The sequence below is a fragment of the Gambusia affinis genome, linkage group LG14 (assembly GCF_019740435.1).
Source record: "Gambusia affinis linkage group LG14, SWU_Gaff_1.0, whole genome shotgun sequence".
Classification (NCBI taxonomy): domain Eukaryota; kingdom Metazoa; phylum Chordata; class Actinopteri; order Cyprinodontiformes; family Poeciliidae; genus Gambusia; species Gambusia affinis.
The window spans coordinates 6,073,620-6,100,932 of record NC_057881.1 but is presented as its reverse complement, the minus strand read 5'-3'; the positions used below and the strand labels follow the sequence as shown (position 1 = coordinate 6,100,932).

The 27,313-nt window shown below is 37.0% G+C and overlaps 2 protein-coding genes across 4 annotated transcripts; both read right to left on the bottom strand.

Moving 5' to 3' along the window:
• Nucleotides 1-682: 682 nt before the first annotated feature.
• Nucleotides 683-18,412, bottom strand: mindy1 (MINDY lysine 48 deubiquitinase 1). 3 transcript variants are annotated; one of them, XR_006372723.1, is made up of 13 exons: nucleotides 17,794-17,921; nucleotides 15,763-16,495; nucleotides 11,567-11,797; nucleotides 10,756-10,970; nucleotides 9,865-9,922; nucleotides 9,483-9,547; nucleotides 8,223-8,381; nucleotides 7,972-8,074; nucleotides 7,264-7,406; nucleotides 6,245-6,439; nucleotides 6,021-6,173; nucleotides 5,200-5,469; nucleotides 683-2,623 (listed from the first exon to the last, which is right to left on the bottom strand). XR_006372723.1 is itself a non-coding variant. In XM_044138347.1 (12 exons), the coding sequence occupies exons 2-12, from the start codon at nucleotides 16,088-16,090 to the stop codon at nucleotides 5,404-5,406; spliced, it is 1,716 nt and encodes a 571-aa protein (XP_043994282.1). In that variant the 5' UTR covers nucleotides 16,091-16,495; nucleotides 18,035-18,412; the 3' UTR covers nucleotides 683-5,403. The 3 variants fall into 3 exon arrangements, 2 of the variants coding, with proteins under 2 accessions (XP_043994282.1, XP_043994283.1); XM_044138347.1 differs by lacking the exon at nucleotides 17,794-17,921 and adding an exon at nucleotides 18,035-18,412 and having other exon boundaries at nucleotides 683-5,469; XM_044138348.1 differs by having other exon boundaries at nucleotides 683-5,469.
• A 1,450-nt stretch (nucleotides 18,413-19,862) lies between these two features.
• Nucleotides 19,863-27,281, bottom strand: LOC122844072 (saxitoxin and tetrodotoxin-binding protein 1-like). Its single transcript, XM_044139251.1, has 12 exons — nucleotides 26,852-27,281; nucleotides 26,365-26,510; nucleotides 25,057-25,139; nucleotides 24,462-24,587; nucleotides 24,234-24,353; nucleotides 24,115-24,157; nucleotides 22,345-22,486; nucleotides 21,917-22,062; nucleotides 21,150-21,232; nucleotides 20,370-20,495; nucleotides 20,142-20,261; nucleotides 19,863-20,065 (listed from the first exon to the last, which is right to left on the bottom strand). Exons 1-12 carry the CDS (start codon nucleotides 26,966-26,968, stop codon nucleotides 20,016-20,018), a joined length of 1,302 nt encoding a protein of 433 aa, XP_043995186.1. The 5' UTR covers nucleotides 26,969-27,281; the 3' UTR covers nucleotides 19,863-20,015.
• Nucleotides 27,282-27,313: the final 32 nt, after the last annotated feature.

The window sequence follows — 27,313 nt, the reverse complement described above, 5'->3', positions numbered from 1 at the left end:
CTGATGTTTATTGGACACAATATTTTATAAAAACAATTTCAGGTAAAGCTCATTACTTAGAAAATAAGCTCATGTAGTTTGTAAGCTATCTCGTCCATTTTGTAGAAAATATTTTATTTTTAGCAAAAAATTGCGAGAATCAACTCGTAAAACTTGTACTAGGACAAAATCCCAATGTTGACTTTATTCTCGTAATGCTACGACTTTTTCCTCATTCCAACTTTATTCTCGTATGATTTTATTCCTGTAATATCGACTTTTTCTTGTTTTATATATTAAATTTTCTGACATTTTGTTAAATCTGACCAAACTTCTCTTTTACATTGGAATTGCCAAAATTGTTTCTATTTGCTAAATGCCAAAAAAATAAAATAAAATTCTGTGTTTATTTTTATTTGTAGAAAAAGGATGTTCAAAAGAAAGAATTTCAACCAATTAAAGCTAATTGAAGCTTAATTATTGCTCTTTTATAGCAATTTGCCTTTGAGTCTCTATTCTCAAGTAACAATTAACTAAATAAGTTGATAATTTCAAAAATTCATTAATCACAACTAATCATTTCAGCCCTAATTTTTTTTTTTAAATCCAGAAAATTAAGAGCATCTATTTAACTGTTACACAAAATTAAATTACTTTATGTAAATACTTCTTATTGGAGACAAGCAGAGTGAAGAACTGCACCTTTACATTGATTCAGATTTTATTGACAGTTTGACAAAATGGCAAATCAAACAGACCATTACCGTAGTGACAGCAGTTAAACGGTTAAAATATCATGAAGGAAGGAGACATACAAACAGGAAAGCACAGACTGGTTCTCAGAAGTCACCAAAACAAACATGGCACTGTGATTTGGGCCGCCCAGTTCTGGAACTACAACATCGACTCTTCAGGAGGAAACAACTGGAGAGAAGAAAACCAGATTCCTCAACTTTCCCAAAACCTAAAACCACGCAGCGTTACTGGGAATATAGAATTTATTTAGAGCTTTTTAATCAGAAGTTGAAATAAAGTACAGAAATAACGGAGCTCAGAAAGTTTCATTGGGACTTTACTCCACGTTTCATATCACAGCTTGGAAATATTAAATATTTCAGCTGGAAGCCATTGAACAGTCGCAGTAAAAAGTCACAAAAAACAAAATACTATCAAGTATTTCTGGTTTAATTTACAGTTTTAATACTTTAGAACATTTGAAACAAGACAACTAACTTACAGGTAACTTTTCAGCAACATACAGAAGCTTGTTTTTACTAAGTAAAAAATGTTTCATTTACCAAGAGGCAGGGCGCCGTTACCTAGCAACCCCAGCCCGTTACCTAGCAACCAGTTCTAGTTCCACTGGCAGATTTTCTCACTTATAACAAGTAAAACACCAGAACTTTCTGATAAATATTCATGAATTATTAACCTAAAACAAGCTCCTATTTCTTGCTGAAAAGTTTTTATAAGTTAGTTTTGACTTATTTCAAGGATACTAAGATATTTTCACCAGAAACTGAACCAAAATACTGTAAAAAATTGTGTTTTTGCAGTACAAACAGAGTTGATGGAGGTTCTGACCTTGTGAATGAAGGCTTCATGATGTCGCTACGGTTCAAACAAAAATATAAAACTAAAGTAAATTAAGGTTTAGCGAATGCAGTCGAGGTTTAAATCATCTCTGGAAAATTTTCTTAAGATTTAAGCAGAACCCACAGAAGTTCATTATTATCAGTTCATTATTTTTCACTTCAACAAACACGGAAAGGCTCAAGTTGAAGTGAAAATCCTTTGACTCAATGTGGAAATCACATTATTGAATTCATAGAAGATTCTAGATTTTCAGATTTAATACTTCTTATCGTTTTGTTTTACTCCGAGTAGTCATAATTATGTTTACTGACACAAATAAGGCTGAAAATGGTCTAAGACTGTCAATAATTCAGCTGAAAAAGCAAAACTTATATATAGACACAATATTTACAGACTGATTCATAATACTATATACTCAAGATAAATAAAATCTAACTTTTAAATATCAAATTGGTGTGTTTGGGTGATCAAGTTTTGAAAAGTAAGCCATGAAAGTTCATAGCCTAACAAGATGAGTTCTGTACCCAAGCAGAAAGTTAAGTGGAAGGAAGAAAACTGTGGTTAAAAAAGAAAACATCAGCGAGTAAATGCTTGTCCTTTTCAGTAGACAATTCTTCGGTTTTTGTTTCTCTCTTTTTAAACTGAATTACTGAAATACGTTTAGTTTTCAGTGAGACTCTAAATTACGGAGATGAACCTGGAGGTGAGAAACTGATCAAACCCAGGTTGTTTCTGATGAGGAAACCAGAGTTTACACCAGCTTTGGTTGGACCTCACGTTCACGTTCGTCTGCATCAACAAGCGATTAACGGATCGATCTTTTCCCGGAGCAGGTTTGGTAACGGAAACAGTTTTTTTAGTGCAAAGAACAAAATCAGAGCTCATCTGACATCCACCGGTTTGTTTGGACCAGATTTACCAAACCAGTAAACAACAAATACGTTTCCAGTTTCTAAAAAAAATCTTCTTCTGTCTAAGCTTTTATAAGATCCTCCACATCTAAGATCCAAATCTTTGGGCTTCCAGCTGGAATCAGAGCTGCAGGAATCTGGATTTTGGCAACAAAACAAACACAAAAATGTCATGATTGTGGATTAAACAGGATTTCTTTCTCATTTATGACACTAAAGTGAGAATTTTCACTGCAAAAACAAAATCAAAAACGGTATTTTTAGTCGAGTTTTTATTGGAAATATCTTAGTACACTTGAAACAAGACAAAACCAACTTACAATATTTTTTTCTGCAAGAAATAGAAGCTTGTTTCATGTAAATTATTTGGTTTAATTCTAATAATCTGCCAGTTGAACCAACATGTTTTAATAAATATGAAGGAATTATTTACTTAAAACAAGCGACCATCTTGCCGAAAATGTTACTTGTAAGTAAGTTCACTTAAAATAAGACAAAACTAAGACATTTGAGCTAAAAACTAGACCGAAAACACTTGGTAAGACTTTACTTTTTTGTGGTGAAAAATATTACGTTTGTGAACTTTACAGCTTTTTTTCCTCTATGACACTAAAGTCACTTCAAAAACTAAATTTTGGCCTAGTTTCTAGTTCAAATATCTTCGTATTCCTGAAATAAAGTGTTTCAGCAAGACATTTTTCCCATTTTGTAAGTGAAATAATCTGCCAGTGGAACTCGAGCTGGTTGCTAGGCGACGGGCTGGCCTTGGCTGGTGTTGCTATGTAATGTGAAAAAAGTGAAAAAAAATCTTCTCTTTTTTAGCAATATTTAGAAAATATCTTACTGCAAACTTACTTGTAAGTTAGTTTTGTCTTATTTCAAGTGTTTTAAAATATTTGCTCTAAAAACCAGGCCAAAAATACTTGGTAAGATTCAGTGTTTTTGCAGTGTTAGAGTTTCTGTCATTTAAACGGAATAAAACGAGTCAGAGTAAGACCTCCTGCTTCAGAACCCCAGCTTTGGTTCTGATGCTTCAGGAACCAAACAGGGAGAGGGAAATGAAGCCTGTCAGTACAGACTGAGGTTGTTACGTAACGTTTTGGGTCACCTTCTATTAAACGAGACCAGCTTCATATTCTGGAGCTCATAATAAAACAGTTCAGTGAACTTTTTCATGCATCCTGTGAAACGTTCAGATTTTCTGCAATACAACAACACGGCTGGGAGAACAGAGTCGACGACAGAGACGAGAGAAGACAAGATGGAGGATTCAGGAAGCTGACGTTTCGGGGCTGTCAGCATCAATGGTCTGACTTCACCTCTCTGGTGGGAAACAACCGTAAAGATAACCCAATAGAGGGCGCTGCTGAGCAGAGTCACAGTCAGAGAGCTTTAGCGATTCCCAACCAACATATCAGAGGTGATTAACATTATTCAGATGGAAAAGGGCCAAGATTCACCATTTCTTTGGTAAGTTTCTATCAACGTTTAAAAAACTGAAGTAAATTAATTATTCCAGTGGTAGCTTGGAAATATAGCAGTACACTTTGAGGTTTTTTCATTTTATCAAGTTAAAACCACAAACTTTACTGTATGCACTGCAAAAACACAAAATCTTACCATTTAAGTTTGGTCAAGTTTATAGACCAAGTTAAAATAAGTCAAAACCAATTTACCAGTACCTTTTCAGCTTGTTTTAAGTGAATTATTCCTTAATATTGATTTTAAAAAATGTCTTGAAATAATTTCCAAGTGTATCTTGTGCTTTTTGAAAAAGTAAATATTATTACCAATATCTTGCTGAAAAGTTGCATCTAAGTTAGTTTTGTCATATTTAAAGTTTACTGAGATTTTTACACACGTAACTAGGCCAAAAGGGTTTTGTGTTTTTGCAGTGAATTAATGGGATTTTATCCAACAGATCAACACGAAGAGGTGCGAATTTACCAGTTTCATCAGCAAATTATTTTACTTATAAAATGGTAAAAATGTCTTTTTTACAGTGAAATCACCTGCCTGTTTAACTAGTACTTTTTCTTATCAATACTAATGAATTATGGACTTGAAATCAGCTGTTATATCTTGTTGAAAAAACACTTTTAAGTTGTTTTTTTCTTTATTTTAAGTGTACTAAGATATTCGCACTAGAATTTATATCAAAAATACTTGGTAAGATTTTGTGTTTTTGCAGTGCAAGCCGCTAGGGGAGTTTAGATCAAAGCATATTAGGATGGCCTAGTCAAAGTACATCTGTGTCAACACTTAAAAACTGATATTCAAAGTCATTCTAAGTCCAATCTGAATGAGTTTGAGCTACTTTGTAAAGACGAACTGGCAAAAATTACTATTTAAAACTTTCATTTTATAATTCTGAACATTTGTCTATCACAGAAAATCCCAATAAAATTGAGAAATTCTGGTTTTAAAGTGCCAAAATGTGAAAAGGTTCTGAATACTTTTGGTGACGTGTAAATAAGTGGGGAAGTTTCAGACAAACCAACCAACCAACCAACCACTGGCCTCCAAACTGTTAGAAAATGTGTCTGAATGATGATAAAATAAAAACGTACGGCTTCACTTGCTGTCAAAATTATCTGACGTAATTAAATATCTGACTGAAGGTTTAAAGTATTGGCAACAGTTAAGCTTCCGTTTCTCATTAATGAATGAAACCGACCGAAGAGCAGCAGTTAGACAGTTTATAGGTAAAGACCTCGGTTACTGCGGTGAGCCCTTCATGGAGGCGGGTCCGTTCTTCAGCTGGACCCGTCCCGTCCAAAGGACTCCCTTTGTTTACGTTTTCCCGACAGGAGGACAAAGACCCGCTGGATGAAAGCAGCCATGTTTGGCGTCCAGCTAACTCAGTGTGCGAGACACGCGAGACTCCGAGAGGCCGCAGGCGCTAAACAGGAAGCGATTATAGGATGACGCAGTCCGACTCCTTCTCTCTTCTTCTGGCCTGCTGCAACCCCTGACCTCTGACCTGGAGAAAACAAAGACAACACAGTCACGTTTGGAAAACAACAATATTGCTGAATATCATTTTTTTTTTACTATGGATTAGGAAACTCATGGCTATCAGTTATGAGCTAAAATAAACCATTAGCTGTGCTAAAGAACTAATCAAACATTAGCTCTGCTAATGCTAAAGCGGTAGACTAACATGGTATTTAGCACAAGCTAATGCTAAAGCGGTAGACTAACATGGTATTTAGCACAAGCTAATGCTAAAGCGGTAGACTAACATGGTATTTAGCAAAAGCTAATGCTAAAGCGATAGACCAACATGGTATTTAGCAAAAGCTAATGCTAAAGCGATAGACCAACATGGTATTGTTGGTCTAATACCGATACAGACTTGGTATTTCATGAAAGCTAAAGGGCTACTTCAGCACAGCATTTAGTGGAAGCTAACGCTACGGTGCTAACTTCAATAAGAAGGTTGAAAGACTGAAACCTTCATATTTCAAACAATTTTTGCACTGGAAACCAAATTCCTTGGTGAAGTTTTGTGTCGCTCTGAGCAGCTGATACCTGCTGCGGCATCGGTGCTGCCCCCGCCTGTTGCTGCTGCTGCTGCTGCTGCTGGTACTCCTCCTGCTGCAGCTGCCGGGCCAACTCCAAGTCACTGAGAGGTCCAGGAGCGCCTTCCTGCTGCTGCTGCAGGGAAACGGCGACCAGGTAGTCCTAAAGCGAAACAATCGATCAGTAACAATATTCAGGGCAACAGGGAGTCCGAGCGGCGGAGGAGTCCCGACCTGGTCGATCTGCCTCTGCTGCTCCTGGCTGCTGGGCGGCAGGTGGGCAGCGGCCGGCGAGCGCTCCGGCGCGTGGCTCAGCCTGAAGTCGGAGTTGCAGAAGTTTCCGTCTCCTTCGACGTTGTGGAGAGACTCCCAGACCATGCTCTCCTCCTGCAGGAAGCCCTGATCCGTCACCAGCAGGTACAGGTGGCCCTGAGGAGGACGCAGAGGGCAAAGGTCATTTTCACCCTCAGCACAGCTAAATAAAACAAACATTATCTGACAGTTTTTATTTATAAACATCTACTACAAGAAATATGCTGTAATTTTTAAAGGGCAACAATTTTATTCCTATTAATTAATTTATTCTTCTCTTTATCTATTTAGCTATTTACTTATTTATTATTGGTTTTTTTATATTAATCACAATAACTGCGTTTAGTTTTGTAAGCTTAAATGTTTTCAAATATTTTATTGTCTCAAACCAAATTGTGTGGAGATTTAAATTTTTCCAAGTTTTCATATTCAGAAAGGTTTGAAAGAATGAATTTTGTTTCAAAACCTGATTTAGTAATTTATAACTATAATATTATATTTGATCGGTTAATGTACAAAATCTCTGGATTAAAAACTATCAGCATATTACCAATATTATTATTATTCACAACTGGGATGTAGAAATTGAAATATACAGGGTTATACTGTTATACTGAAATACTTGCTTCTCCAAACAAAATAAAAAATTTAAATAAAAAATGGCTGGTACTTTTAGCTTTTATTCAATAAATAAACAGCAAAACAAATGCATTTTTGTTTTTTATTATATCAGTTTTTAAAATTTCAACTGGTTCTTTATCATTTTTTAAGAGTCACTTGTATTTGATCATGATCAAGCCTTGGTGTCTGTCTCCCCCGAGCGGTGTGTAGTGGTACTGCAGGGTGTCTGTCTCCCCCCAGCGGTGTGTAGTGGTACTGCAGGGTGTATGTCTCCCTCTAGCGGTGTGCGGTTTGTACTGCAGGGAGCGTTTCCTGCTCACTTTGTGTTTGATCATGGTGCTGAAGTGGTTGTTCCTGAAGAAAACGGAGATCTCTCCCTCTTTCGCCGTGGTGTTGAGCTCACAGAGGCCGTGGTACGACAGCTGGGTGGCCGTCGACTCCAGAAACTGCTCCGCCACCAGACCTACACAAACACATAAAATTATTGTTTAGAGCAGCAGAATGTGGGCAAAAAAAAGTTTTTCTTCTGCTTTGAGTAAACTAAACACAAAATATTTTAATAAAATAAACAAAGCAGTCGGATTTTTGTAGACAAAATGATGTTGCAGGTTTGCCAGATTAAGAAAAAAAAACCAAAACATATCTTATGGTTTTATATTTTTTGTTGTTAAATAGGCCTCTCTTAAATATGGATCTGAACCAACTGTCTGAACTGGGAAACCGAAATGAGACTATTCTTGAACTGGGACTCACCCAGTATCACTCAGAGGGCAGTAAATGTAAATTTAGACCCCAGAATTTAGAGACACAGTTGAAGAATATTTGGATGAAATGTGAAAATGAGACCTTGTAGTTATTTTCTAAGGCCTTTTTTTGGCTCTGGGGTTTGTTTGTTTTTTACAGTGAGTTGACAGGAAAAGCTGATTATTAGAGAGAGGGAGCCATGGTGAAGAGGCCGGGACTCGAACCCGCGGCAGCAGCATTGAACATGTTGTCCTACACGCCTCTTCAGGTCTGCGTGTGCTCACCTTCGCTGACTCTGCTGCTGTCTGCTGAGTGTTTGCAGTCGATGATTTTCTCCACCAGCTGGTTGTAGCTCAGCTTCCCCACAGCAGCCACCATCTCTGGACTCTAAACTCACACAAAGCGGACGGTTCTTCAACCAAACGAGTCCAGGAAGAGTTTCTGCTTCTATACTTCCTCATATGATGTATTTACAGAAGATGCAGACTAATGTTCTCCATGTTAGCCAACTGCTAACTCTGGGTTAGCGTGTTACCTGTGGGTCCACCAGCCAGCCGTGGTACAGCGGGATGTTCAGCAGGTCGAACACGATGCACTCCGGTGTGTATTCAAAGTCCGTGACTCCCGTGAAGCGAACGTTGACGTCCAGACCCGTGGACAGCTTCGGAAGAACCGCCATGGCGTCGCTCATGTTCTGCAGACACAAAGCTGCCAGTCAGTTCATCAGCATTACTGCTGCAGGTTTAAATCAAGCCCTGAATCAGTCCTCTGTAGGAGACTCAGCAAGGAAGAAACCATCGCTCCAAAAACAACATAAAGAGTAGCAAATTTAAGACTTTTTAAGACCATCAATAATGAAACTTAAGACCTGCATCACAGCAGAAATGTGCCAAAGTAAATTTGTTCTAATTTAGTAGTAGTGTAGCATCGTGTGTTGGCAACAAAAGTGAGCCAGTGGTGAAGACGAACGTCACGCTTTCCCAAGACAGATAAAAGCTAAATAACTAGCCAGCTGGTATGTTAGCAGCTAGTTATCGGTAGCCACAACAGCACTGAGTCACAGAACGCAACAATTATGTTTGTAGGTGACTCAAATGTTTGTCTGACAATAAAATTCCTTGTAAAAAAAAAAACAAAAAAGAAAACTTAACTACAAGATTAAATACTCCTGTTGAAAGCCAACTTACATTTTCTAAATGAATCTAAAACATTTAAGGTCTTAATTTTAGATACATTAACATGAGAGCTTTTAAATGATGCGCGGACATCCTGGCTTCTGCTGTATGAAAATAAAATCTAGTCTCTATTGCAAATATCTACTTAAAATAAGACAAAACTAACTTACAAGCAGCTTTTAAGCCAGATGTAGGAGCTTGTATTACATAAATAATTTATTGTGCGGTTACCTAGCAACCAGAGGCAGGTCTAGCCCGTTACCTAGCAACCCGGTTCTAGTTCCACTGTCAGTTTTTTTCCATGTATAACAAGACATTTTTTACATCTTATAAGTGAAATACAACATGAGAACTTGTACTTTTTGATCGATATCAACTCACAGATGATTGAAATGAAACTCAGTTTTTAGAAAAATATTTTCTGTCATTTCTAATTTCTTTTTCAGAAAGGAAAGAGAGAAAAAGTATCAATTAAGACTGGAAATAGAAAATGGTGTGAAAAAAAACTGCAGTTCCATGATATTTGAACCATAATCGCTCAGAACTGAAATAAAAAGAAAAGTTTCTCTAAAAATAAATGTTTCTGTTTTAAATCTGGATGTTTTTCAGTGTGTTGGTACCTGCTGGAAGTTGAGCTCCATGGCATTCGTCTTCTCTCTGGGTGTGACTGATAAAACACACTCTCCTATACGACACACACACACACACACACACACACACACACACACACACACACACACACACACACACACACACACACACACACACACACACACACACACACACACACACACACACACGCCCACACACACACACACACGTCGGTAAGATTACTAAATCATTTCTACCTCCAGTTTTTGTGCTTATTGTGAAAACAAAACGTTCAGGACGTTAGACGCAGTTTTTTAAAATTTGTTTAATAAATAAGACTAATCCAGAAAAAAGCCAGCGTTTAATTTATTTTTCTGCTCCAGAAAAACAGAGATGTGATCAGAAACTCACCCAGATGAGCCATCAGCTCCTCGGTGGTGACCACCTCCGTCTGAGCAGGAAGTTTGGCCTAAATTAACAGAATAAAAAAGTTAAAATGTGCTCAAATCAACATGCAAGCAGCGTTTAAATCTGTACAAACTATCAAATTCATGACCATTCAGGCAACGTCAGAAGTTTTTAATAAAAGCTGGGAATTTGTCCTCTGAAATACTTTAATTTCTTTTAAAAATGATTGATTATTCTGATAAAGATGACATTTAAAGCAATGAATTGTACAGTCATTAATATATTTACACCAGACTTTATTATTATGAACATAATTTGTTGTAAAATTCACTTTGAATCGACATTTATTTAATTTTTGTTCAGATTAATTCTATTTTCTACTCCGTAGGAACTTATTATTATATTAACAACACTTTTACAGCTTCAGTAAAATTATGAATGTCGAGCGTCTTAGTTTGGTTTTACAAATAAATCAACAGCAGACCGTCCTGGTAGTGACAATAATCTGATGTTTGTTACGACTTTATGCTGGTAATATTATGAAATTATACAAATTAAAATTCAAAAGTATTTTTTTAATCTGAAAGGGAGATTAAATCTGAAATATATTAAATATAAATTATACTGAATAAATATAATTTAATTAATTATAGTTAGACTAAATAGACAGACAGATAGATAGACTAAATTATATAAAATATACGACTTTATTCCCGATAATATTCTGACTTTCTTCTGGTAATATGAATTTATTCTTGCATTAGTACGACTTTATTCTCATTAGTTTGTCTTTATTCCTGCTTGATTTACTTCTAGTAATTTTATTACTTTATTTTCTTTCTGTTTCTAAAACTCCATCGTATTATTAAGAGCCTTAAAGGACGTCTGCTCCACCTTCCAGCGCAGGAAGAGCGTGTTCATGATGGCCAGCAGGGGGCAGGGTCCGTTCTCGCTCTGGGTGACGATGGGAGTCTTCTTCTCCTTCCAGGTGATCCACTTCACCAGGTAATAAGCCGGCATGGCGGGTCCCGGCTCTGAGGTCGCAGGAACTGCAGCCGCAGCAGGAGCAACAGCAGCGGCGGCAACAACAGCAGCGGCCACAGCTCCCTCTGTGGTCAGGATGAAAAACTACAGCTAGTGCTCAAACGTCCTCAAACTTAAACATTACAATTATAACGAGATTAATGGCTGTAAAACATTAATGTGAAAAACAACTCCTTCCAAACTTTTTAACTGAAAAACTGTTGTTTCCATTCAGCAAATTTATTTTTGCAATTCCAATTTGTGTAGTTTTATGCTAATTAGCTGCGTTTCCATTGGCCATAAAATTCTGCAAATTGGAATTGCAAAAATAAATTTGCTTAACGGAAACATGTTAGTTTTGTTTTTTGATAAAAAGTTTTTGCACGAGGATGAAGTGGTATTTCGCATTTCCGTATCATGGAGTCACATGATCAGCAGCTGGATGTTACTGCTGGCAGAAAAGAAGAAGAAGAAGAAGAAGAAGACAGGAAGTGGACGGAGGATGACGCCACTGCATGTTTTTAACAACTTAAGTTCATTCACAAGTGATTTTTGTTGCATTTCTTATTTAATGGAAACAACGCAATTGTGAAATTGTGTTTTTTCGAGATAGACAAAGATTTGGGCTTATTTGTAATGGAAACACGGCTAATGACGGTTAAACCCAGAGGGATGACCTCACCTGCCGCTTCCAGCACCTCGTCCGCTTTCAGACTGGGAGCCTCGGTGGACGGAGCGGAGCAGGTGGACGACAAGCCGTCCTCGATGTCCAGAGAGTTTCCCGTGGTCAGGACGCCGTCGGAGAGGTCCAGGCTGGGAATGGAGAAGGACGCCGAGTCGGAGGATTCCCGCTGCTCATCAGAGTCCGCCGCCGTCATCCCAGACGAGCTGTCCTCCAGCTCCGGGTCCGGAACTGGAAAACAGAGAGAGAGACAGAGGGTGATACTAACAGGAAGGCAACAGAATGAAACAGAAAGGAGTTTCATGACTCAGAGGATTTATTCTGACATAATGATCAATCTAAAACATTTCACATGACTGGGGATGTGTGATACATCGGCATTAACATTGATACTGGACGATATTAGTAATTTTTTAACATATCGTATCTGTCCGATAAATAAAACTAGGATGATATGAGAAAACAGTATTTATTTTTATCTTTTTTTCCGACTGTTTCTGGTTGTTTTTGTTTTTGCAAAAGGTGTTAAAACTAGTATATTTAGTTTATTTATAGTATATGTAGTGGCGTTTGTCAAACCAAACATCCAATAAAAGTTCCTCAAGCCACTAAGAGGCACTGGGGTCCAGTTTCTGTACGCAGGCAAAAGAAGATTTAACATCCAAACTTGTTGATTATTCAGGAAGGTTTATTTGTTCTTTCCAGCAACAATTGCAGAGTTCAAACTTTCCTTTGTTCTCATTCTGTCAATCTTACTCTGCTCTCTTACTCTGTTCTTTTGCTCTGGTAAAAACCATAGGCCCCAAACCCAAATGCCTGCTGGTCCTTTACCAGGCCCCCATACTTATAGAAAAGTGGACTGACCCACATGACTTCCTGTCTAACTCAAAGAATGAATAAGAAAAATAATAAAACAAAAAATTAAATAGAGTCAACAATTATTAACCTGCAAATAAATACTGTAAATAATACAAAAAATATACATTTAAAAATTAACTAACAAAATTCAAATGAATAAAGAAATCAAGAATAAATAGCTCCAACAGTATATTTCACTATTCCAGTAGTGAAATATCTAGAACATCAGATATCGGCCATTACAGCAAAATTCATTTCGAATATCAATATCGGTACAAATTTTAATTTTGGTGGATTCCTTATTCTGACTGTTTGTTAAAGTCAAAATCTATTAATAGCAGTAAAACACAAACTTTATGACATTATTAGAACTTTATCGCATTTTTACTTTAAATGTTATCTTACAGGAGTTTGCATGTTCTCCCTGTGCATGGTGGGTTCTCTCCGGGTTCTCCGGCTTCCTCCCACAGTCCAAAAACATGACTGTCAGGTTAATTGGTCTCTAAATTCTCTCTAGGTGTGAGTGTGTGTGTGAATGGTTGTTTGTCTTGTATGTCTCTATGTTACCCTGTGACAGACTGGCGACCTGTCCAGGGTGAACCCGCCACTCACCTGGAAAGCAGCTGGAGAGGAACCAGCAACCCTCCTGACCCCATTAGGGACAAAGGTGAACAGAAAATGGATGGATGGATGGATGTTATCTGACAAACCTCAAGAGAATCCAGGGATTTAAATGTTGTACCTTCAAATTTAAATCTGTGATTTTTTTTCAAACCAGATCTGATTTTAACCTTTTTTATTTTTATTTTTTGCTTGCTCTAGTTTCCAAAAAGAAAATTAAAGATTTCTTTTTTTAAGTAGTTTCTATTTTGAGTTGTGTCCCAGAATATTAGGGCAAGTCAATGAGAATCTGTTTAATTATGAGAACACAGTTATAACAGTGGCCAAAAAAGACACAATTTTACTAGAAAAGCCTTGAAATTAAGAGAAAATGTTGCTTTAATGTAAAAAAGCCAGGAGTTAATGTTATTTCTTTGAAAAAGACACAGCTGCTTGTAAAATTGTTTCAAAGTTACTGGTAATAATTTGATGACGATGTGTTAAAAAGGATTAAGTATTTACCAATGTCTGGTTAACAAAGTCTAAATTTTGTGGTTATTTTCCATGCTGGCGTTCCAAAAAAACTTACAACTTTATTCTGGTAGGAATAATGAAGGATTTTTGTTTTTCTACAAATAACAGAACAAAATACCTTTTTTTCCATCCAAATAAAATTGTATTTAATATTTCTAAAACCTTTATTATACTAAAAGTTTGTTTTATAATAAACTTAAACAGAACCCTCCTCCCCCACACTATTTACTTCTTTCAAGAAAATATGATTTAATCTCATTTATAGTATTTTCCATATGAAGCAGCTGGTGGGTTTTATTCCTGTTGTTTTGCTCTGCTGGCACTCATATCCAGTAAAAACAAAGGATCATTGAAGCTTTTCTGCTCCCTCTCTGTTTCCTGAATATTAACCAGCTGGAACGCAACCGTACCAAATACGGCAAGCCAGTTTGGCATTTAATGTCCCACTTACACTGAGGGGACAGACTGTCACCGGATTCACGGCACAAACATCTGAAGCCTCTTTACTTCAGCTCCTTCCCACTAATATCAAACCACAAGTGGATTTTTAAAATATATCTAGGAAGTTTATTGTTAGAAACTCTTTAATATTTAATTTGTAATAAATCATCAAGTTTGTATTGATAACAGCCTGGTCCTACATTGAGAGTGGAGAACGACAGATACTATCACAGCAGCTGCTGCAGTTTCAGAGAAAATTAAATTATTTGGGTTTTTTACCTTATACAGTATATATAAATAAACCTTTTAGAAATATACTACATAAAACCATAGATCCACATTAGCTGTGAAAAGATTGATGCAGCTGAGCTAAACTAAAGCATTTTTTTTGTTTTTACTTACTAACCTTATTTTAGCATTGCTTGTTTTTGATAACTTTTTTGAAATACCCACATTTATCTTTCACCCTATTATAAAATAATAAGAAATTGTCATATTTGATTCCAATTAAAGTGTATTTTTTTGGAAAGCCAATGTAGAAAACCCCCCATTATTACAACATTTTACTAAAAAAAACTTAATTAAAACCACTCGAAGCAGATGCTTTCTCTTTTTTGGGGACTACCAGAAAACGCTGAATGGAGATTTGGCATCTTCTGGGTAAAAGTGTCTATTATAAAACTTTTTGGACAAAATTATAGTTAGATGAAGAGATTTTAGCTTTTTCGGTTCTGCCTGTTTTGAGTTACTTTCAGAATGAGATGTTTTAAGTTGTTAGTCTCTTTAAATGCAAATAAACTCCCAGTCACGCCCACCAACTCAACGTTTACACGCACAGATTAAAATGGCTGCAAACAGACGCAATTACACAACTGCACATCTTTGAACACAACCAAGAAGAACGCCAATGTGTTTTTCTGGATGGTAAGTCAACAACAAAACACTTGGCTTTCCCGGAACTAAAAGTCCTGGAACTCAACTTGGGTTGCTAGGTGACGGGCGGAATGCCGCTGGGGTTGCTAGGTGACGGGCAGAATGCCGCTGGGGTTGCTAGGTAACGGCTGGGCCTCTGATTTGTGATGTTAAATTCTGGAAGTTTTTGAAATGACCCCACAAAACGACTAATTTTCATTTTGGGCCACATCAGTGCTCTTAAAGGGCTGGTTGTGTAATAATGTATTCATAAAACCCTTTAAGGAACTGATAAAGTATCAATAAAAAGTTGTGTATTCGATAAGTTCTTCCTTAAATTAAATGGCATCCAGGTTTTTATAATTATTTTTGTGATTTTTTTTTGGAATCACAATCACTAACTTTCGTTTGCCTAATTTAGAAATATTTGAAAGAAATTCTGCAATATTTGCACCCATCTCAGAAAATTTGACTTTTTGTTACCTGTTATATTGACTGCACTAACTTGAAATCCAGTATTTCTGAGGCAGCAGAGGAGTAAAAAGTAAAAAGTACTGCCACCTGCAAGTGGGAGTTGGTGTTACTTGAACCCTATGTTTCTCACATTGTAAACAAAAAAAACTTGAAAAAATGCTTCCATCTGTAGATTCCATCTGAATTTCAGTGATCACAACAAACTGGAGGGATTGATTGAAACAATTTGGCATCTGGAGAATAGTCGGCCTCATAAAAGGCTGTGGTGGACCAGATTTGGCCCCCGGGCCTTGAGTGCACACATGTGAAATAAAACATTAGCTTGTTACTGAAACACGGCTGAAATAAACATTTATTTATCCGTGATGCCGACTTACCTGGCTCTGCTCCTTTTCCTGCTCCCCCTTCGGTCTTTATGTGTCTGAGTTGGACCGACGGAGTTTCGTCCTCCGTCGTAGCGATGGTCATCGTCTCGTTTTCCGACAGACTAGGCGATGACTCGGGCGGTGTGGGCGTGACCTCGTCATCCTCCTCCAGTTCTTTACTGCTGACGTTGTGGACTTTTGCCTCCCGGTCGGACCCATCGGTAAAAACAGAGTCGTTCATTTCTTTGGAGCGGCTCTCCGTGTTCAGACTGGGCTCCTCTTTGCTGCGTCCAATCAGCAGGCTAGCTGGAGCGGCTGGCGGAGCGCTGGATTCTGCCATGATCGGCCGAATCGATGAAACTGGATGCAGACAGACTCGGGCTTTCACTTTCCAGGTTTCAAAGGAGAAATTAATTATTGCTCATGAGATCAGCACATCTATCTTAAGGGTGATTTAAGTGGAAGACGAGGCTCTGTGGGTTGTGAAGAACATCTCAATGCGACCAAATTCTGCTGAAACTCCCAGAAAAAAACTGCATTTTTCTGCCTTTTTATCCGTAAATAAAAATTCACAGAGTTTCAGGTGCCTGTCAGGCTATAATCTTGACTTGAAGAATGAACACTGGAGAACTGAAAGACCTAAAAAAATAAAAAAAAGAATGACTGTCCTCTTAGTTTTTGTTCCAGGGATTGAAAAGGAACTGAGGATTTTCTGAGTCTTCAGTCAGCAGACGTCCAGTCAGACCTGAAGAGAGAAAACAAAGATCTGTTTGTAGTCACTAGATATAATATAATTCAGCTGAAACAATTAATCAGATTAATATGTAATTATCTGGATGGTGATTCTGTGGGCATTGAGGATGTCCAATAGCAGTCCATCTCACAACGAATCTGAAGAAGCCTCTGACTGAAGAATGTTGTTGTATGACGATGATTTGGCTCAATTTCTGGGCAGCATAGGTGGTATTCCAAAGCAAAATGTCCTGGATGACATAAGTTGTTAGCGAGCACTGCTAATCCATCTCATTTGCTTTTGCCACTCCTCCTATATTCTCAGTCTGCCTGAAGAGAAATGTTGGAGTTGGGGATAAGGTTCTGTGTGATCTGCAAAATGTTGCATATATTCCACATGTCTGTTGTTGAGAGTGTAATCTCATTTGTTCAGGCAGCAGCATCAAAACCGGAACTTAAAAAAACCTCAACAACCTGATAAAGAAGGCTGGTTGTGGTTCTGATCCGGTTCTATACCTTTGGAGAAGATGGTGCAAAGGATTCTTCATAAAAAGAAAACTATACACAACCCTGAGCATTCTCTTCATGAGACTGCTTTATTACCTCACAGAAGAGTGTCTTCAGTCAGAAGCTTCTCCAGAGCTGCTGTGAAACAGACTGCTACAGAAGATCCTTCCTGCCCACAGCATCAACAACAACTCTTTAAAGAACCTTGGATAATGTGAGCTACTCTCTTTGATTATTAAAGTATTTTTTTAATTGAATTTACTGAAATATGTAAAATAAAATTTGTTACAGTGTCCCATAGTTTTTAATGTAAAACAAAATTACTTGAAATTTCAGCTTTTGATACTCTGAAGATGCCTTAATTATCACAAAATTATAATATTATTTAAAAGTTATTTCAGTGTTTTTGTTTATTATGACGCTCGACTCTTGAAAATGTTGCTGACCTATATGTGGTCAGGTGACCTCGCCACACCTTGCTTTGTACATGTTTATAGTTTAGAAGCGTCTATCAGGCAAAACAGGAAGTAAACATATGGAACTGTCTGATGTATGTTTTCGTTTGGAAGTGAAAGGTAACCGAAGTGAGGTTTTTCCCTTTTAAATAACTAAATGGCTACCTTGGCAACGATCATTAGTCAGCAAAACGACTACTTAAGTTTACCAGAATGCTTCCAAGTCAGGTAAGAAAACACAGCTTCGCTCTATTAAACATATTTCATTAGCCAAAACTTTCACCTGAAACAGTTGTTTCAAACGCCTGACATAATTAGCTAAGCAGAGAGTTTTTAAAACTAGCCTCACCTCAAATGAAACCTGCCTCAGCCATGAAACGCCCGTCCTGCTGATGCCTCATCATCATTAAGCAGCTTTCTGACACAACTCCCTGCGTTAGCAAAACTGCAGCTAGCTCCCTGGGCTAACTGAGCTAACTTACCCATTAAAACAGCAAGAATATAAACTGATATGGTGGAAAGTGTAAAAGAAACACGGCGCTGATTGCTGCTGTCACTTTTGAAAAGAAGATATGTTTTAAATGCCTCACCTTTTCAGCATCGACTGCGCCTCAGTGATCTGCGCTGATGGTAGCTGCTGAACAGGCATGCTAGCTGTTTACATTCCTCCCCGGTAAGCCCCGCCCACCAAATGATAACTGACACGTCACAGCTTGAAGCGTCAGTTTAACCTGCCTGGACAAAACTTTTGTTTATAAAATATGGGCTTGAGGTGGATTATTCTACAGCAAGATCCATTTGTGCTCAGGACAGTGATGACTAGCTTTTATAGCGAGTACGAGCGGCCATTTGTCAACTCATGCTGAGTTTTTTTAGCCTCGGAAATCGGAGCTCTCGTGCGGGAATGACGTCACTCGTGTTGCGTTTTTTGGAATTCTGGGCAGCAAAACTTTCATATCAGGTGTGTATCTAATTTGGAGTTAGAAATAATGTTTTTTTTTAGGTTGGTGCTAGAAATAAGTACTTTCTGGTCATAAATATTTGCGGTAATAAATATTTTTTACTGTTTAATATGAGAAGTGATTAACTTCAAGGAAACGAGATTTATATCTAATGAAAACCGAAAAGTGTTCTCATTTAAACAAGTAAAGGTTGTTACAGTAATATGGCAACAATTTCCGGGATATTTAGTTCCTAAAGAAACAATGAGAAGATCGAAGAAGCCCCTTTATGCGTTATTAAGAAGTCATCTGTTAGAGACAGAGCTGGCCCAAAGTATAAACAAACTAAGTCAGCCCCCAAACAACGCTTGAATTTGAACATATATCTACCAATTTAATTTATCTTGGGCTTGACTGTCTTTGCTTTATAGTTGCCAAGGACCAAAATATTTAACTTTTTTACAAAAATTACATTTCACATCCAAACAATCAAAAGAACAGATGCAGAATACCATAATACCAACAAATTGTAACAATTTAAACCAGGTTCCTCTTGTTTGAAATAGAAACCCTTTTAGTGACCTTTAATTATGTAAAGATAATTTTTAATCTTAAAGTTTATATTAAAAAAACTAATCACTAGGCTGTGATTTTTATTAGAAAGCAATCAGGTTTCCTATGAATCCAGGACAGAAAAAGCTCAAGAACTTCTTCCTAAGAAATGTTGAGGATCTGAGCTCTTAAATTTATTTGAAAATAAAGTAAACGAACTGATAAACTTTGTTTCACATGTTAATGAGTTTCAGAATTAGCTGTACTAAGTAAACAGCAGAGCAAGGTCAGACACAAAACAAACAGAAAACTCCTGTTTGTTTTGTGTCTGGAAATGGAGATAAAACAGACGCAGATAAAACAGACGCAGATAAAACAGACGCAGATAAAACAGACGCAGATAAAACAGACGCAGATCTTCTGTCTGCACTCAAACAGACATCAGGAGATTAGTTTTTATCAGCCCAGTTTTTAGTTAATCCAGCCCAATTCAGTTAATTTAAGTTGCACCTTTGCAGAAAAATGTATTCAGCTGGAAGACAAACACAATTCATGTCCAGAAATATAAACAAATAATTACAGTAAAATCTGAACCAGAAAGATTTAAATAAAATTACATACATCCAAAATATGAGCTACTTGTTTTACACTGCATCCAAATTTTTTTCATTATACTAATTATTAAAGAGCTAACACCTAAGGAGATTAGCTGACTACAGCTTTAGAAGTTATTTAAAACACTTCAGTACAGGAATGGCCTGCGCTAAGCAACCACAAGGTGTCGCTGTCGCTGTAGTTTTTCTGGGTTAATGAGTGTTTTTAATGTTTTAAATGAGTTGTAAACCTTACAAGTAACAAATAAAATGTGATTTATTTCCCTAAAAAAGAGAAACTTTAAAAGCAAAATGATGCAACAAAAGGAAAATAAACCAAATTAAAATCTTTATTAAAAATAACGTTGGAAGCTGTCCACCGTTTGTAAAATTTAACAGTCAACAAAAACTGTTAAATTCACATGTGAAGCCTTTTTAAATGTGTTTTAATCTTCATGGCAGTGTCCTCTTCCTCTTCACTCCACTCAGGACCGGTCGGCATTTGCTTCTGGAGCGGACTTCTTGTGACAGAAATCTGTTAAGGGAAATAAAAGATGAATTATAAATGATCTGGCGTTGTTGGTGACGTCCTGGTGTTTTTGTTTACAGACCTGCCACTCCGTCGTAGGTGAACGGTTTGTCATGTGGGATTCCCAGACACTCGGACAGTTTCTTATGGTCATTGTGGGCGGCTTTGTGCTGCTCCACGTCCCGGTGCGAACCCTCCCTCCCTGATTCCCAAACGAAACAAGATCACTTCAGCAAAACGTCCCAAATAATAAATCCTGACGTAAATTATCCTGAGTGAATTTGTCAATGTGAGTGAGTGTCTGTTTTACTGTAGCTAAGCAGGAATTTCATTCTTGAACTTTTGTAGGTCATCAGCAGACAGTCGTCGCAGCTCTCGTAGAATTCAACTTCTCCGGTGTCGTTGTAGTTGATTTCCACTCCGTCCTTCTCCAGTCCTGATGAACAAAAATACACCAATCAGGCTGGTTACACTGATGCAAGCAAAGGCACAAAACACCAAATACACACCAAAAATACCAAATATATACGGTGAATATTTATAGTGCAAATATATTTGTACACTTGAAATATGACAAAATGAACTTACAGGTCAACTTTAAGCAAGAGGTAAGAGCTTGTTTTGAGTAAATATTTCCACTGGAACATTATTTAACTTTTAAGGGATTTTTCCATCTTATAAATGAAGCTTTATTGTGTGATAGTTAGTTTATTCTAAAGAAGTTATGTTGTGTTTGATTTTTCACACGGTTTTACTTATTTCCATTAGGCCTGAGACGATTAATCTGATTAATGTGATTAATCGTGATTAACTGATTATTGAATTAACTAATTTAGTAATTGATTAATTGTTAACTGGAGTAAACAGGCTCAAAAGAGACTTACTGAAAAAAACTTAATACTCAGAGCTGTAATTAAACCAAAACTGTACAAGAATACATACATTTTGCATTTAAGATAGAAACACCTTTGTCTGTAAATACATTTTAGCCAAAATTCCTCACCTGGTTTTTCTTTAAACAGCTCACTCACTAAAAATATTCACAATTAACATATCTGTCCTGTTTTGTTTATGTTTGTGTGCGACTTACTGGTTGATTGGGTGGTCAACGTGTGGTGTTCAGCGTCGTCAGAGGGAACCGTCAAGTTGGTAAAGATGGAGACGCAGGAGTTGCTAGAAGTCGATGAAACAGATTAGAAACGACACCAGCAGTCTGCTGAACCTTAAACTCTCAAAAAAAGATTTATGAATTAACTGAAGGCATCTCCTTTCCAGCTTTTTTATTGTAACATCACATTCTAATCTATTGTTTCCACTGCAAAAACACAGAATCTTACCAAGCATATTTTTCATCTAGTTTCCAGTGCAAATATCTTAGTTCACTTAAATTAAACTACAATTCACTTTTTAGCAAGACATAGGAGCTTGTTTTGAGTCAATAATTCATTAATTATGATTTTAAAAAGTTTCACAAAAAAATTTTTTTCATTCACTTCACAATAAACCAACACGGAGCTGTTACCTAGCAACCCTAGCCAAGCCAAACTCGTCACCTAGCAACCAGTTCTAGTTCCACTGGCAGATTATTTCACTTAAAAAAAGAAATTTTTCCTCAAGTTATAAATGAAATAATCTGCCAGTGAAACTAATACTATTTCATGAAAGAATTCTCCACTTAAAACACCTTCCTGTATTTTGCTGAAAAGTTACTTTTAAGTCAGTTTTGTCTTATTCTAAGATATTTGCACAAGAGAGTAGACCAAAAATACGTGGTAATATTTTGTGTTTTTACAGTGTAGCTTTAATTTAGCTTCGGTTTTTGAGGGATTTTAAGGTTTTATTAATGTTAAAACTTACTGGAATCTTCTCCTTTCTTTGTACTCGATTGTTTTGTTGTCAGCAAGGAGTTTGAACTCAACGTGGCAACTGGTTAAATTTCCCAGTAAATCTTGGCCAACGTGAAAGTCACTGACGGACCAGACCAGAACCCATTCACTGTAAATCTGCAGAAACAGAAAAGAGGGACTGTTTGATTAACAGTTAGATATTGAGCAATTATTAACAGAATGTTTTTAAAGAGATTGAACTGCTGTGTTACTGGTAATCTGACCTTTAGAGTAAATCACTGCAAAAGCTACCAGGAGTACAAAAAACACAAACTCTTAATTATTTTATGTTTTGTTTCTAGAGCAAATATCTTAGTACACTAGAAATTAGACAAAACTACCTACAGGTAACTTTTCATAAAGATATAACATTAAATTTTTCTGCAGAACCAGAATCACCTCATGCAGGTTTTTACTGGGCAGTCGCTTGGCCAGAACCTGGCACTCCTCTGGTGCCGGTGCTGCATTGCAGCCGATCGCTGCTAACAGCAGCAACGCAATCTTTGCTGCAGCCATCCTGCTTTCAGACCCAACTGTGACACACAGTCACTGAGGCCGGTCGATTTATAATGACCTGCTGTGGCTGCGGGGGCCACAGTCCAGAAATAATGTGTGTTCAGAGGGCGACTTATCTCCGACTCATCTTTTTATTTAACCCTTTTATTCGTCAGTGGTTTAAACTAAAGGCACAGAAAAACATCAACAAGAAGCCTTAAACCAGAGAAACAGTTGATCAAGTTTCATTGTGTCAAACCTCCAGGAGTTGAATAAACTAGTTCTTAGGTTAGCACTTAAAAACTGATAGAAGAAAACGACAGGAGAGGGAACTATTTCCCAGAATGCTTAGCGGCTTGTTTTTGCGTCCTGAGATGGAAGTACGTTACATTGATCTGTTATTAAGGTAAATGTTTATTTTATGTTCGGTTCACACTAAATGTTTCGAAGCTGAATTCATTGGGATGTTTAATAAGATTAATTATTAGGTCAGACATTTTGTTCATGCCGTTTGAAAAAAAGAATTTAAATTATTCTGAAGTAAAATAAGTATTTATTTTAACTTGATATTGTGAGTGAAGATAATTGAGAAATGTGGCTCTTTAACAGTGTGAGGGCAGTTTCTTTTCTGGCATATTGGGAAATAATTATTTGCAGCATTAAGTTAAAACTCATAATTCAAGATTAATGAACTTAAAAATCAATGTTTAGACAACTCGTTAAATCAACTGTCTTGCTGACTGAAGTAGGATTTTCAAGGCAGCAAGTTTCAAGTTAAACCACCTTCAAATGTTTTACAGTGCAGGTTTCTTATTCCTTTATATATTATGTCTCTGAATTATTCCATTCATGCTTAATTTATTAAAATTTGTTTTTCTTTCTTTTCTCCTGCTTCACCTGTTTTCCATGTCTGACCTTTTCTTATTTCTCTATTTTTCATCCAGTCTGGTTTCTGTTCATCTCTTCATATTATTCTGGTTCTCTGTTGTTTATGTTGACGTCTTCGTCTTGTGTGGGATTATTCTGTTTGTTGCTGTTGGCCTTTTGGCTCTTCTTCATGTCCGCCTTCACCAATCGTCACCAGTCTTTTGTAGGTTAACACAAAGAGTCAATATTTATTGATCAGTTTTATTTTCTCTGCAGCTTTAGAAGTTATTTAAAACACCAGTACAGGAATGGCCTGCGCTAAACAACCACAAGGTGTCGCTGTAGCTTTTCTGGGTTAATGAGTGTTTTTAATGTTTTAAATGAGTTGTAAACCTTACAAGTAACAAATAAAATGTGATTTATTTCCCTAAAATAGACTTTAAAAGCGAAATGATGCAACAAAAGGAAAATAAACCAAATTAAAATCTTTATTTAAGGATTAACAGCTGCTTTCAACACTTATTTATTTTTTCTGGTTTACATTTTGAGCCTCCACTGCCACCAAATGAAGGATGAGACTTTACTGCTGAGTTTTCAGATCAGTTTCACCATGAAAGCTGAGGAAAAAAACTGAATGTAACCAAAAAAAATAAAAAATCTTTTGCAGCTTAAAAATAATGTTTGAAGCTGTCCACCGTTTGTCAAATTTAACAGTCAACAAAAACTGTTAAATTCACACGTGAAGCCTTTTTAAATGTGTTTTAATCTTCATGGCAGTGTCCTCTTCCTCTTCACTCCACTCAGGACCGGTCGGCATTTGCTTCTGGAGCGGACTTCTTGTGACAGAAATCTGTTAAGAGAAATAAAAGATGAATTATAAATGATCTGGCGTTGTTGGTGACGTCCTGGTGTTTTTGTTTACAGACCTGCCACTCCGTCGTAGGTGAACGGTTTGTCATGTGGGATTCCCAGACACTCGGACAGTTTCTTATGGTCATTGTGGGCGGCTTTGTGCTGCTCCACGTCCCGGTGCGAACCCTCCCTCCCTGATTCCCAAACGAAACAAGATCACTTCAGCAAAACGTCCCAAATAATAAATCCTGACGTGAATTATCCTGAGTGAATTTATTAATGTGAGTGAGTGTCTGTTTTACTGTAGCTAAGCAGGAATTTCATTCTTGAACTTTTGTAGGTCATCAGCAGACAGTCGTCGCAGCTCTCGTAGAATTCAACTTCTCCGGTGTCGTTGTAGTTGATTTCCCCTCCGTCCTTCTCCACTCCTGATGGACAAAAATACACAAATTAGGCTGCAAGCAAAGGCACAAAACACCAAATACACACCAAAAATACCAAATATACCTTTGTCTGTAAATAAATTTTAGCCAAAATTCCTCACCTGGTTTAGTTTTAGTTTTACTTGCTAACTTTATTGAATTTTAAGCAATAAAAATGTATTTTCTCATTTAGAAAAATAATTTATTTTTTATTTGCATCTTTTAATATAAATCTAGTGATTAAAGTGGTCAAATAAAAAATCTGTAGATTTTTTAAGCCAATTAACCAATTAATCATCAGAATAATCAATAGATTGATTACTAAAAATAATCATTAGTTACAGCCCCAGTTTTTTTATCTCCTCTGTTGTTTTGTGTTGACTCTGTCTTGTTTTTCTTTAAACAGCTGACTCACTAAAAATATTCGCAATTAACATATCTGTCCTGTTTTTGTTTATGTTTGTGTGCGACTTACTGATTGACTGGGCCGTCAACGTGTGGTGTTCACCGTCGTTAGAGGGAACCGTCAAGTTGATAAAGTAGGAGACGCAGGAGTTGCTAGAAGTCGATGAAACAGATTAGAAACGACACCAGCAGGCTGCTGAACTATGGAAGTAAATATGTGCTATTCAGGATTTGAATAAAAACAATGCCTCTGAAATTTGAATGTTGTATGTTAGTGATAACCTTTTCAGTGTTAAAATAAATCTAGAATATATTTTTAACCTAAAAAAAAATTCAGTGTCATTATTTGTACATGGTTGCAATTTTCATTTGTTAAAAAAGTTCACATTCCCATTTCAAAGTGATCAAATTTTCAGTATACATTTTTTTCAGTTTAAATTTTCAGTGTTAAAAAATTCAGCATATACAAAAAAATCAACTTTTCAAAATTCAAATGCAATATATTCGGTGTCTCAAATTCAGCGTCTAAAAATTCGCAGTAAAATGGCCAACGTTACTTCAGGTCACAGACATTAGCAATGGATGTCCGATTCCAACACCCAGCTAATCACGTGACACAACCGTCATATTGAAGAAATACCAGCGTCACCGAGGCTGGCGACCATGGAGGCGAACGCAATCCCAGCGGTGAGTTTAATTTCATATTTCCGCAGTATATTTTATTTTTCGCATTAAGTTTGATACATTACCTTGAAGCCTGATTTAAAACACGGATTGGGCCGTTGTTAATCTTACACCATGTAGCGCCGGCATATTACTTCTCGCTCCCTCCTAGCACCCCGAGCCCCTCCCCGCTGTCCCAAACCCAATTTCCCCCGTTTTATTTAAAAAATAAATACTACTTGTGCCAAGTCTAGAATCTTTAAAGAGAACTGTTGGGTGGCGACTTTCTGGGTTGTTTGTATGTTGTCTTAGGTGAGACTGAGACAGGCAGTCTTAGTAAAGTCGTAATTTTTCAGGAGATGCTACCGTTAATGTACTGAGCTAATATGGCTGCCTTGTGTTCATCAAGGAGGGGCTGTGAACACTTCCGGCATTAATTATAACCACAACCCCATTCTGTTCAGCTACTGTATTGTTGTATATTAGTGCTTACTTTTTAGTGTCATTATTGGTAAAATGACTTAAAACTCCACTTAACACAACTTCCTGTATTTTGCTGAAAAGTTACTTTTAAGTCAGTTTTGTCTTATTCTAAGATATTTACACAAGAGAGTAGACCAAAAATACATGGCAATATTTTGTGTTTTTACAATGTGGCTTTAATGTAGCTTCAGTTTGTGAGGGATTTTAAGGTTTTATTAATGTTAAAACCTACGTGAATATATTCCTCTCATTGTACTCGATTGTTTTGTTGTCAGCAAGGAGTTTGAGCTCAACGTGGGAACTGGTTAAATTTCCCAGTAAATCTTGGCCAACGTGAAAGTCACTGACGGACCAGACCAGAACCCATTCACCGTAAATCTGCAGAAACAGAAAAGAGGGACTGTTTGATTAACAGTTAGATATTGAGCAATTTTTAACAGAATGTTTTTAAAGAGATTGAACTGCTGTGTTACTGGTAATCTGACGTTTAGAGTAAATCACTGCAAAAGCTGCAGGACATTTAACCAGGAGTACAACAAACACAAACTCTTAATTATTTTATGTTTTGTTTCTAGAACAAATATCTTATTACACTAGAAATTAACTACCTACAGGTAACTTTTCAGAAAGATATAAGATAAAATTTTTCTGCAGTGAAACGTTTTAAAATGTCTCCTCCTAGTGACCTAAGTTAGCATGCTGAGCAGAACCAGACTCACCTCATGCAGGTTTTTACTGGGCAGCCGTTTGGCCAGAACCTGGCACTCCTCTGGTGCCGGTGCTGCATTGCAGCCAACCGCTGCTAACAGCAGCAACGCAATCTTTGCTGCAGCCATCCTGCTTTCAGATCCCACTGTGACACACAGTCACTGAGGCCGGTCGATTTATAGTGAGCTGCTGTGGCTGCGGAGGCCACAGTCCATCAATGTTTAGACAACTTGTCTCTCGTTAAATCAACTGTCTTGCTGACTTCAAATGTTTTACAGTGCAGGTTTCTTATTCCTTTATGTATTAAGTTTCTGAATTATTCCATTCATGCTTAATTTATTAACATTTTAGTATTTCTGTCTTTTCTCCTGCTTCACCTGTTTTCCATGTCTGACCTTTTCTTATTTCTCTATTTTTCATCCAGTCTGGTTTCTGTTCATCTCTGCATATTATTCTGGTTCTCTGTTATTTAT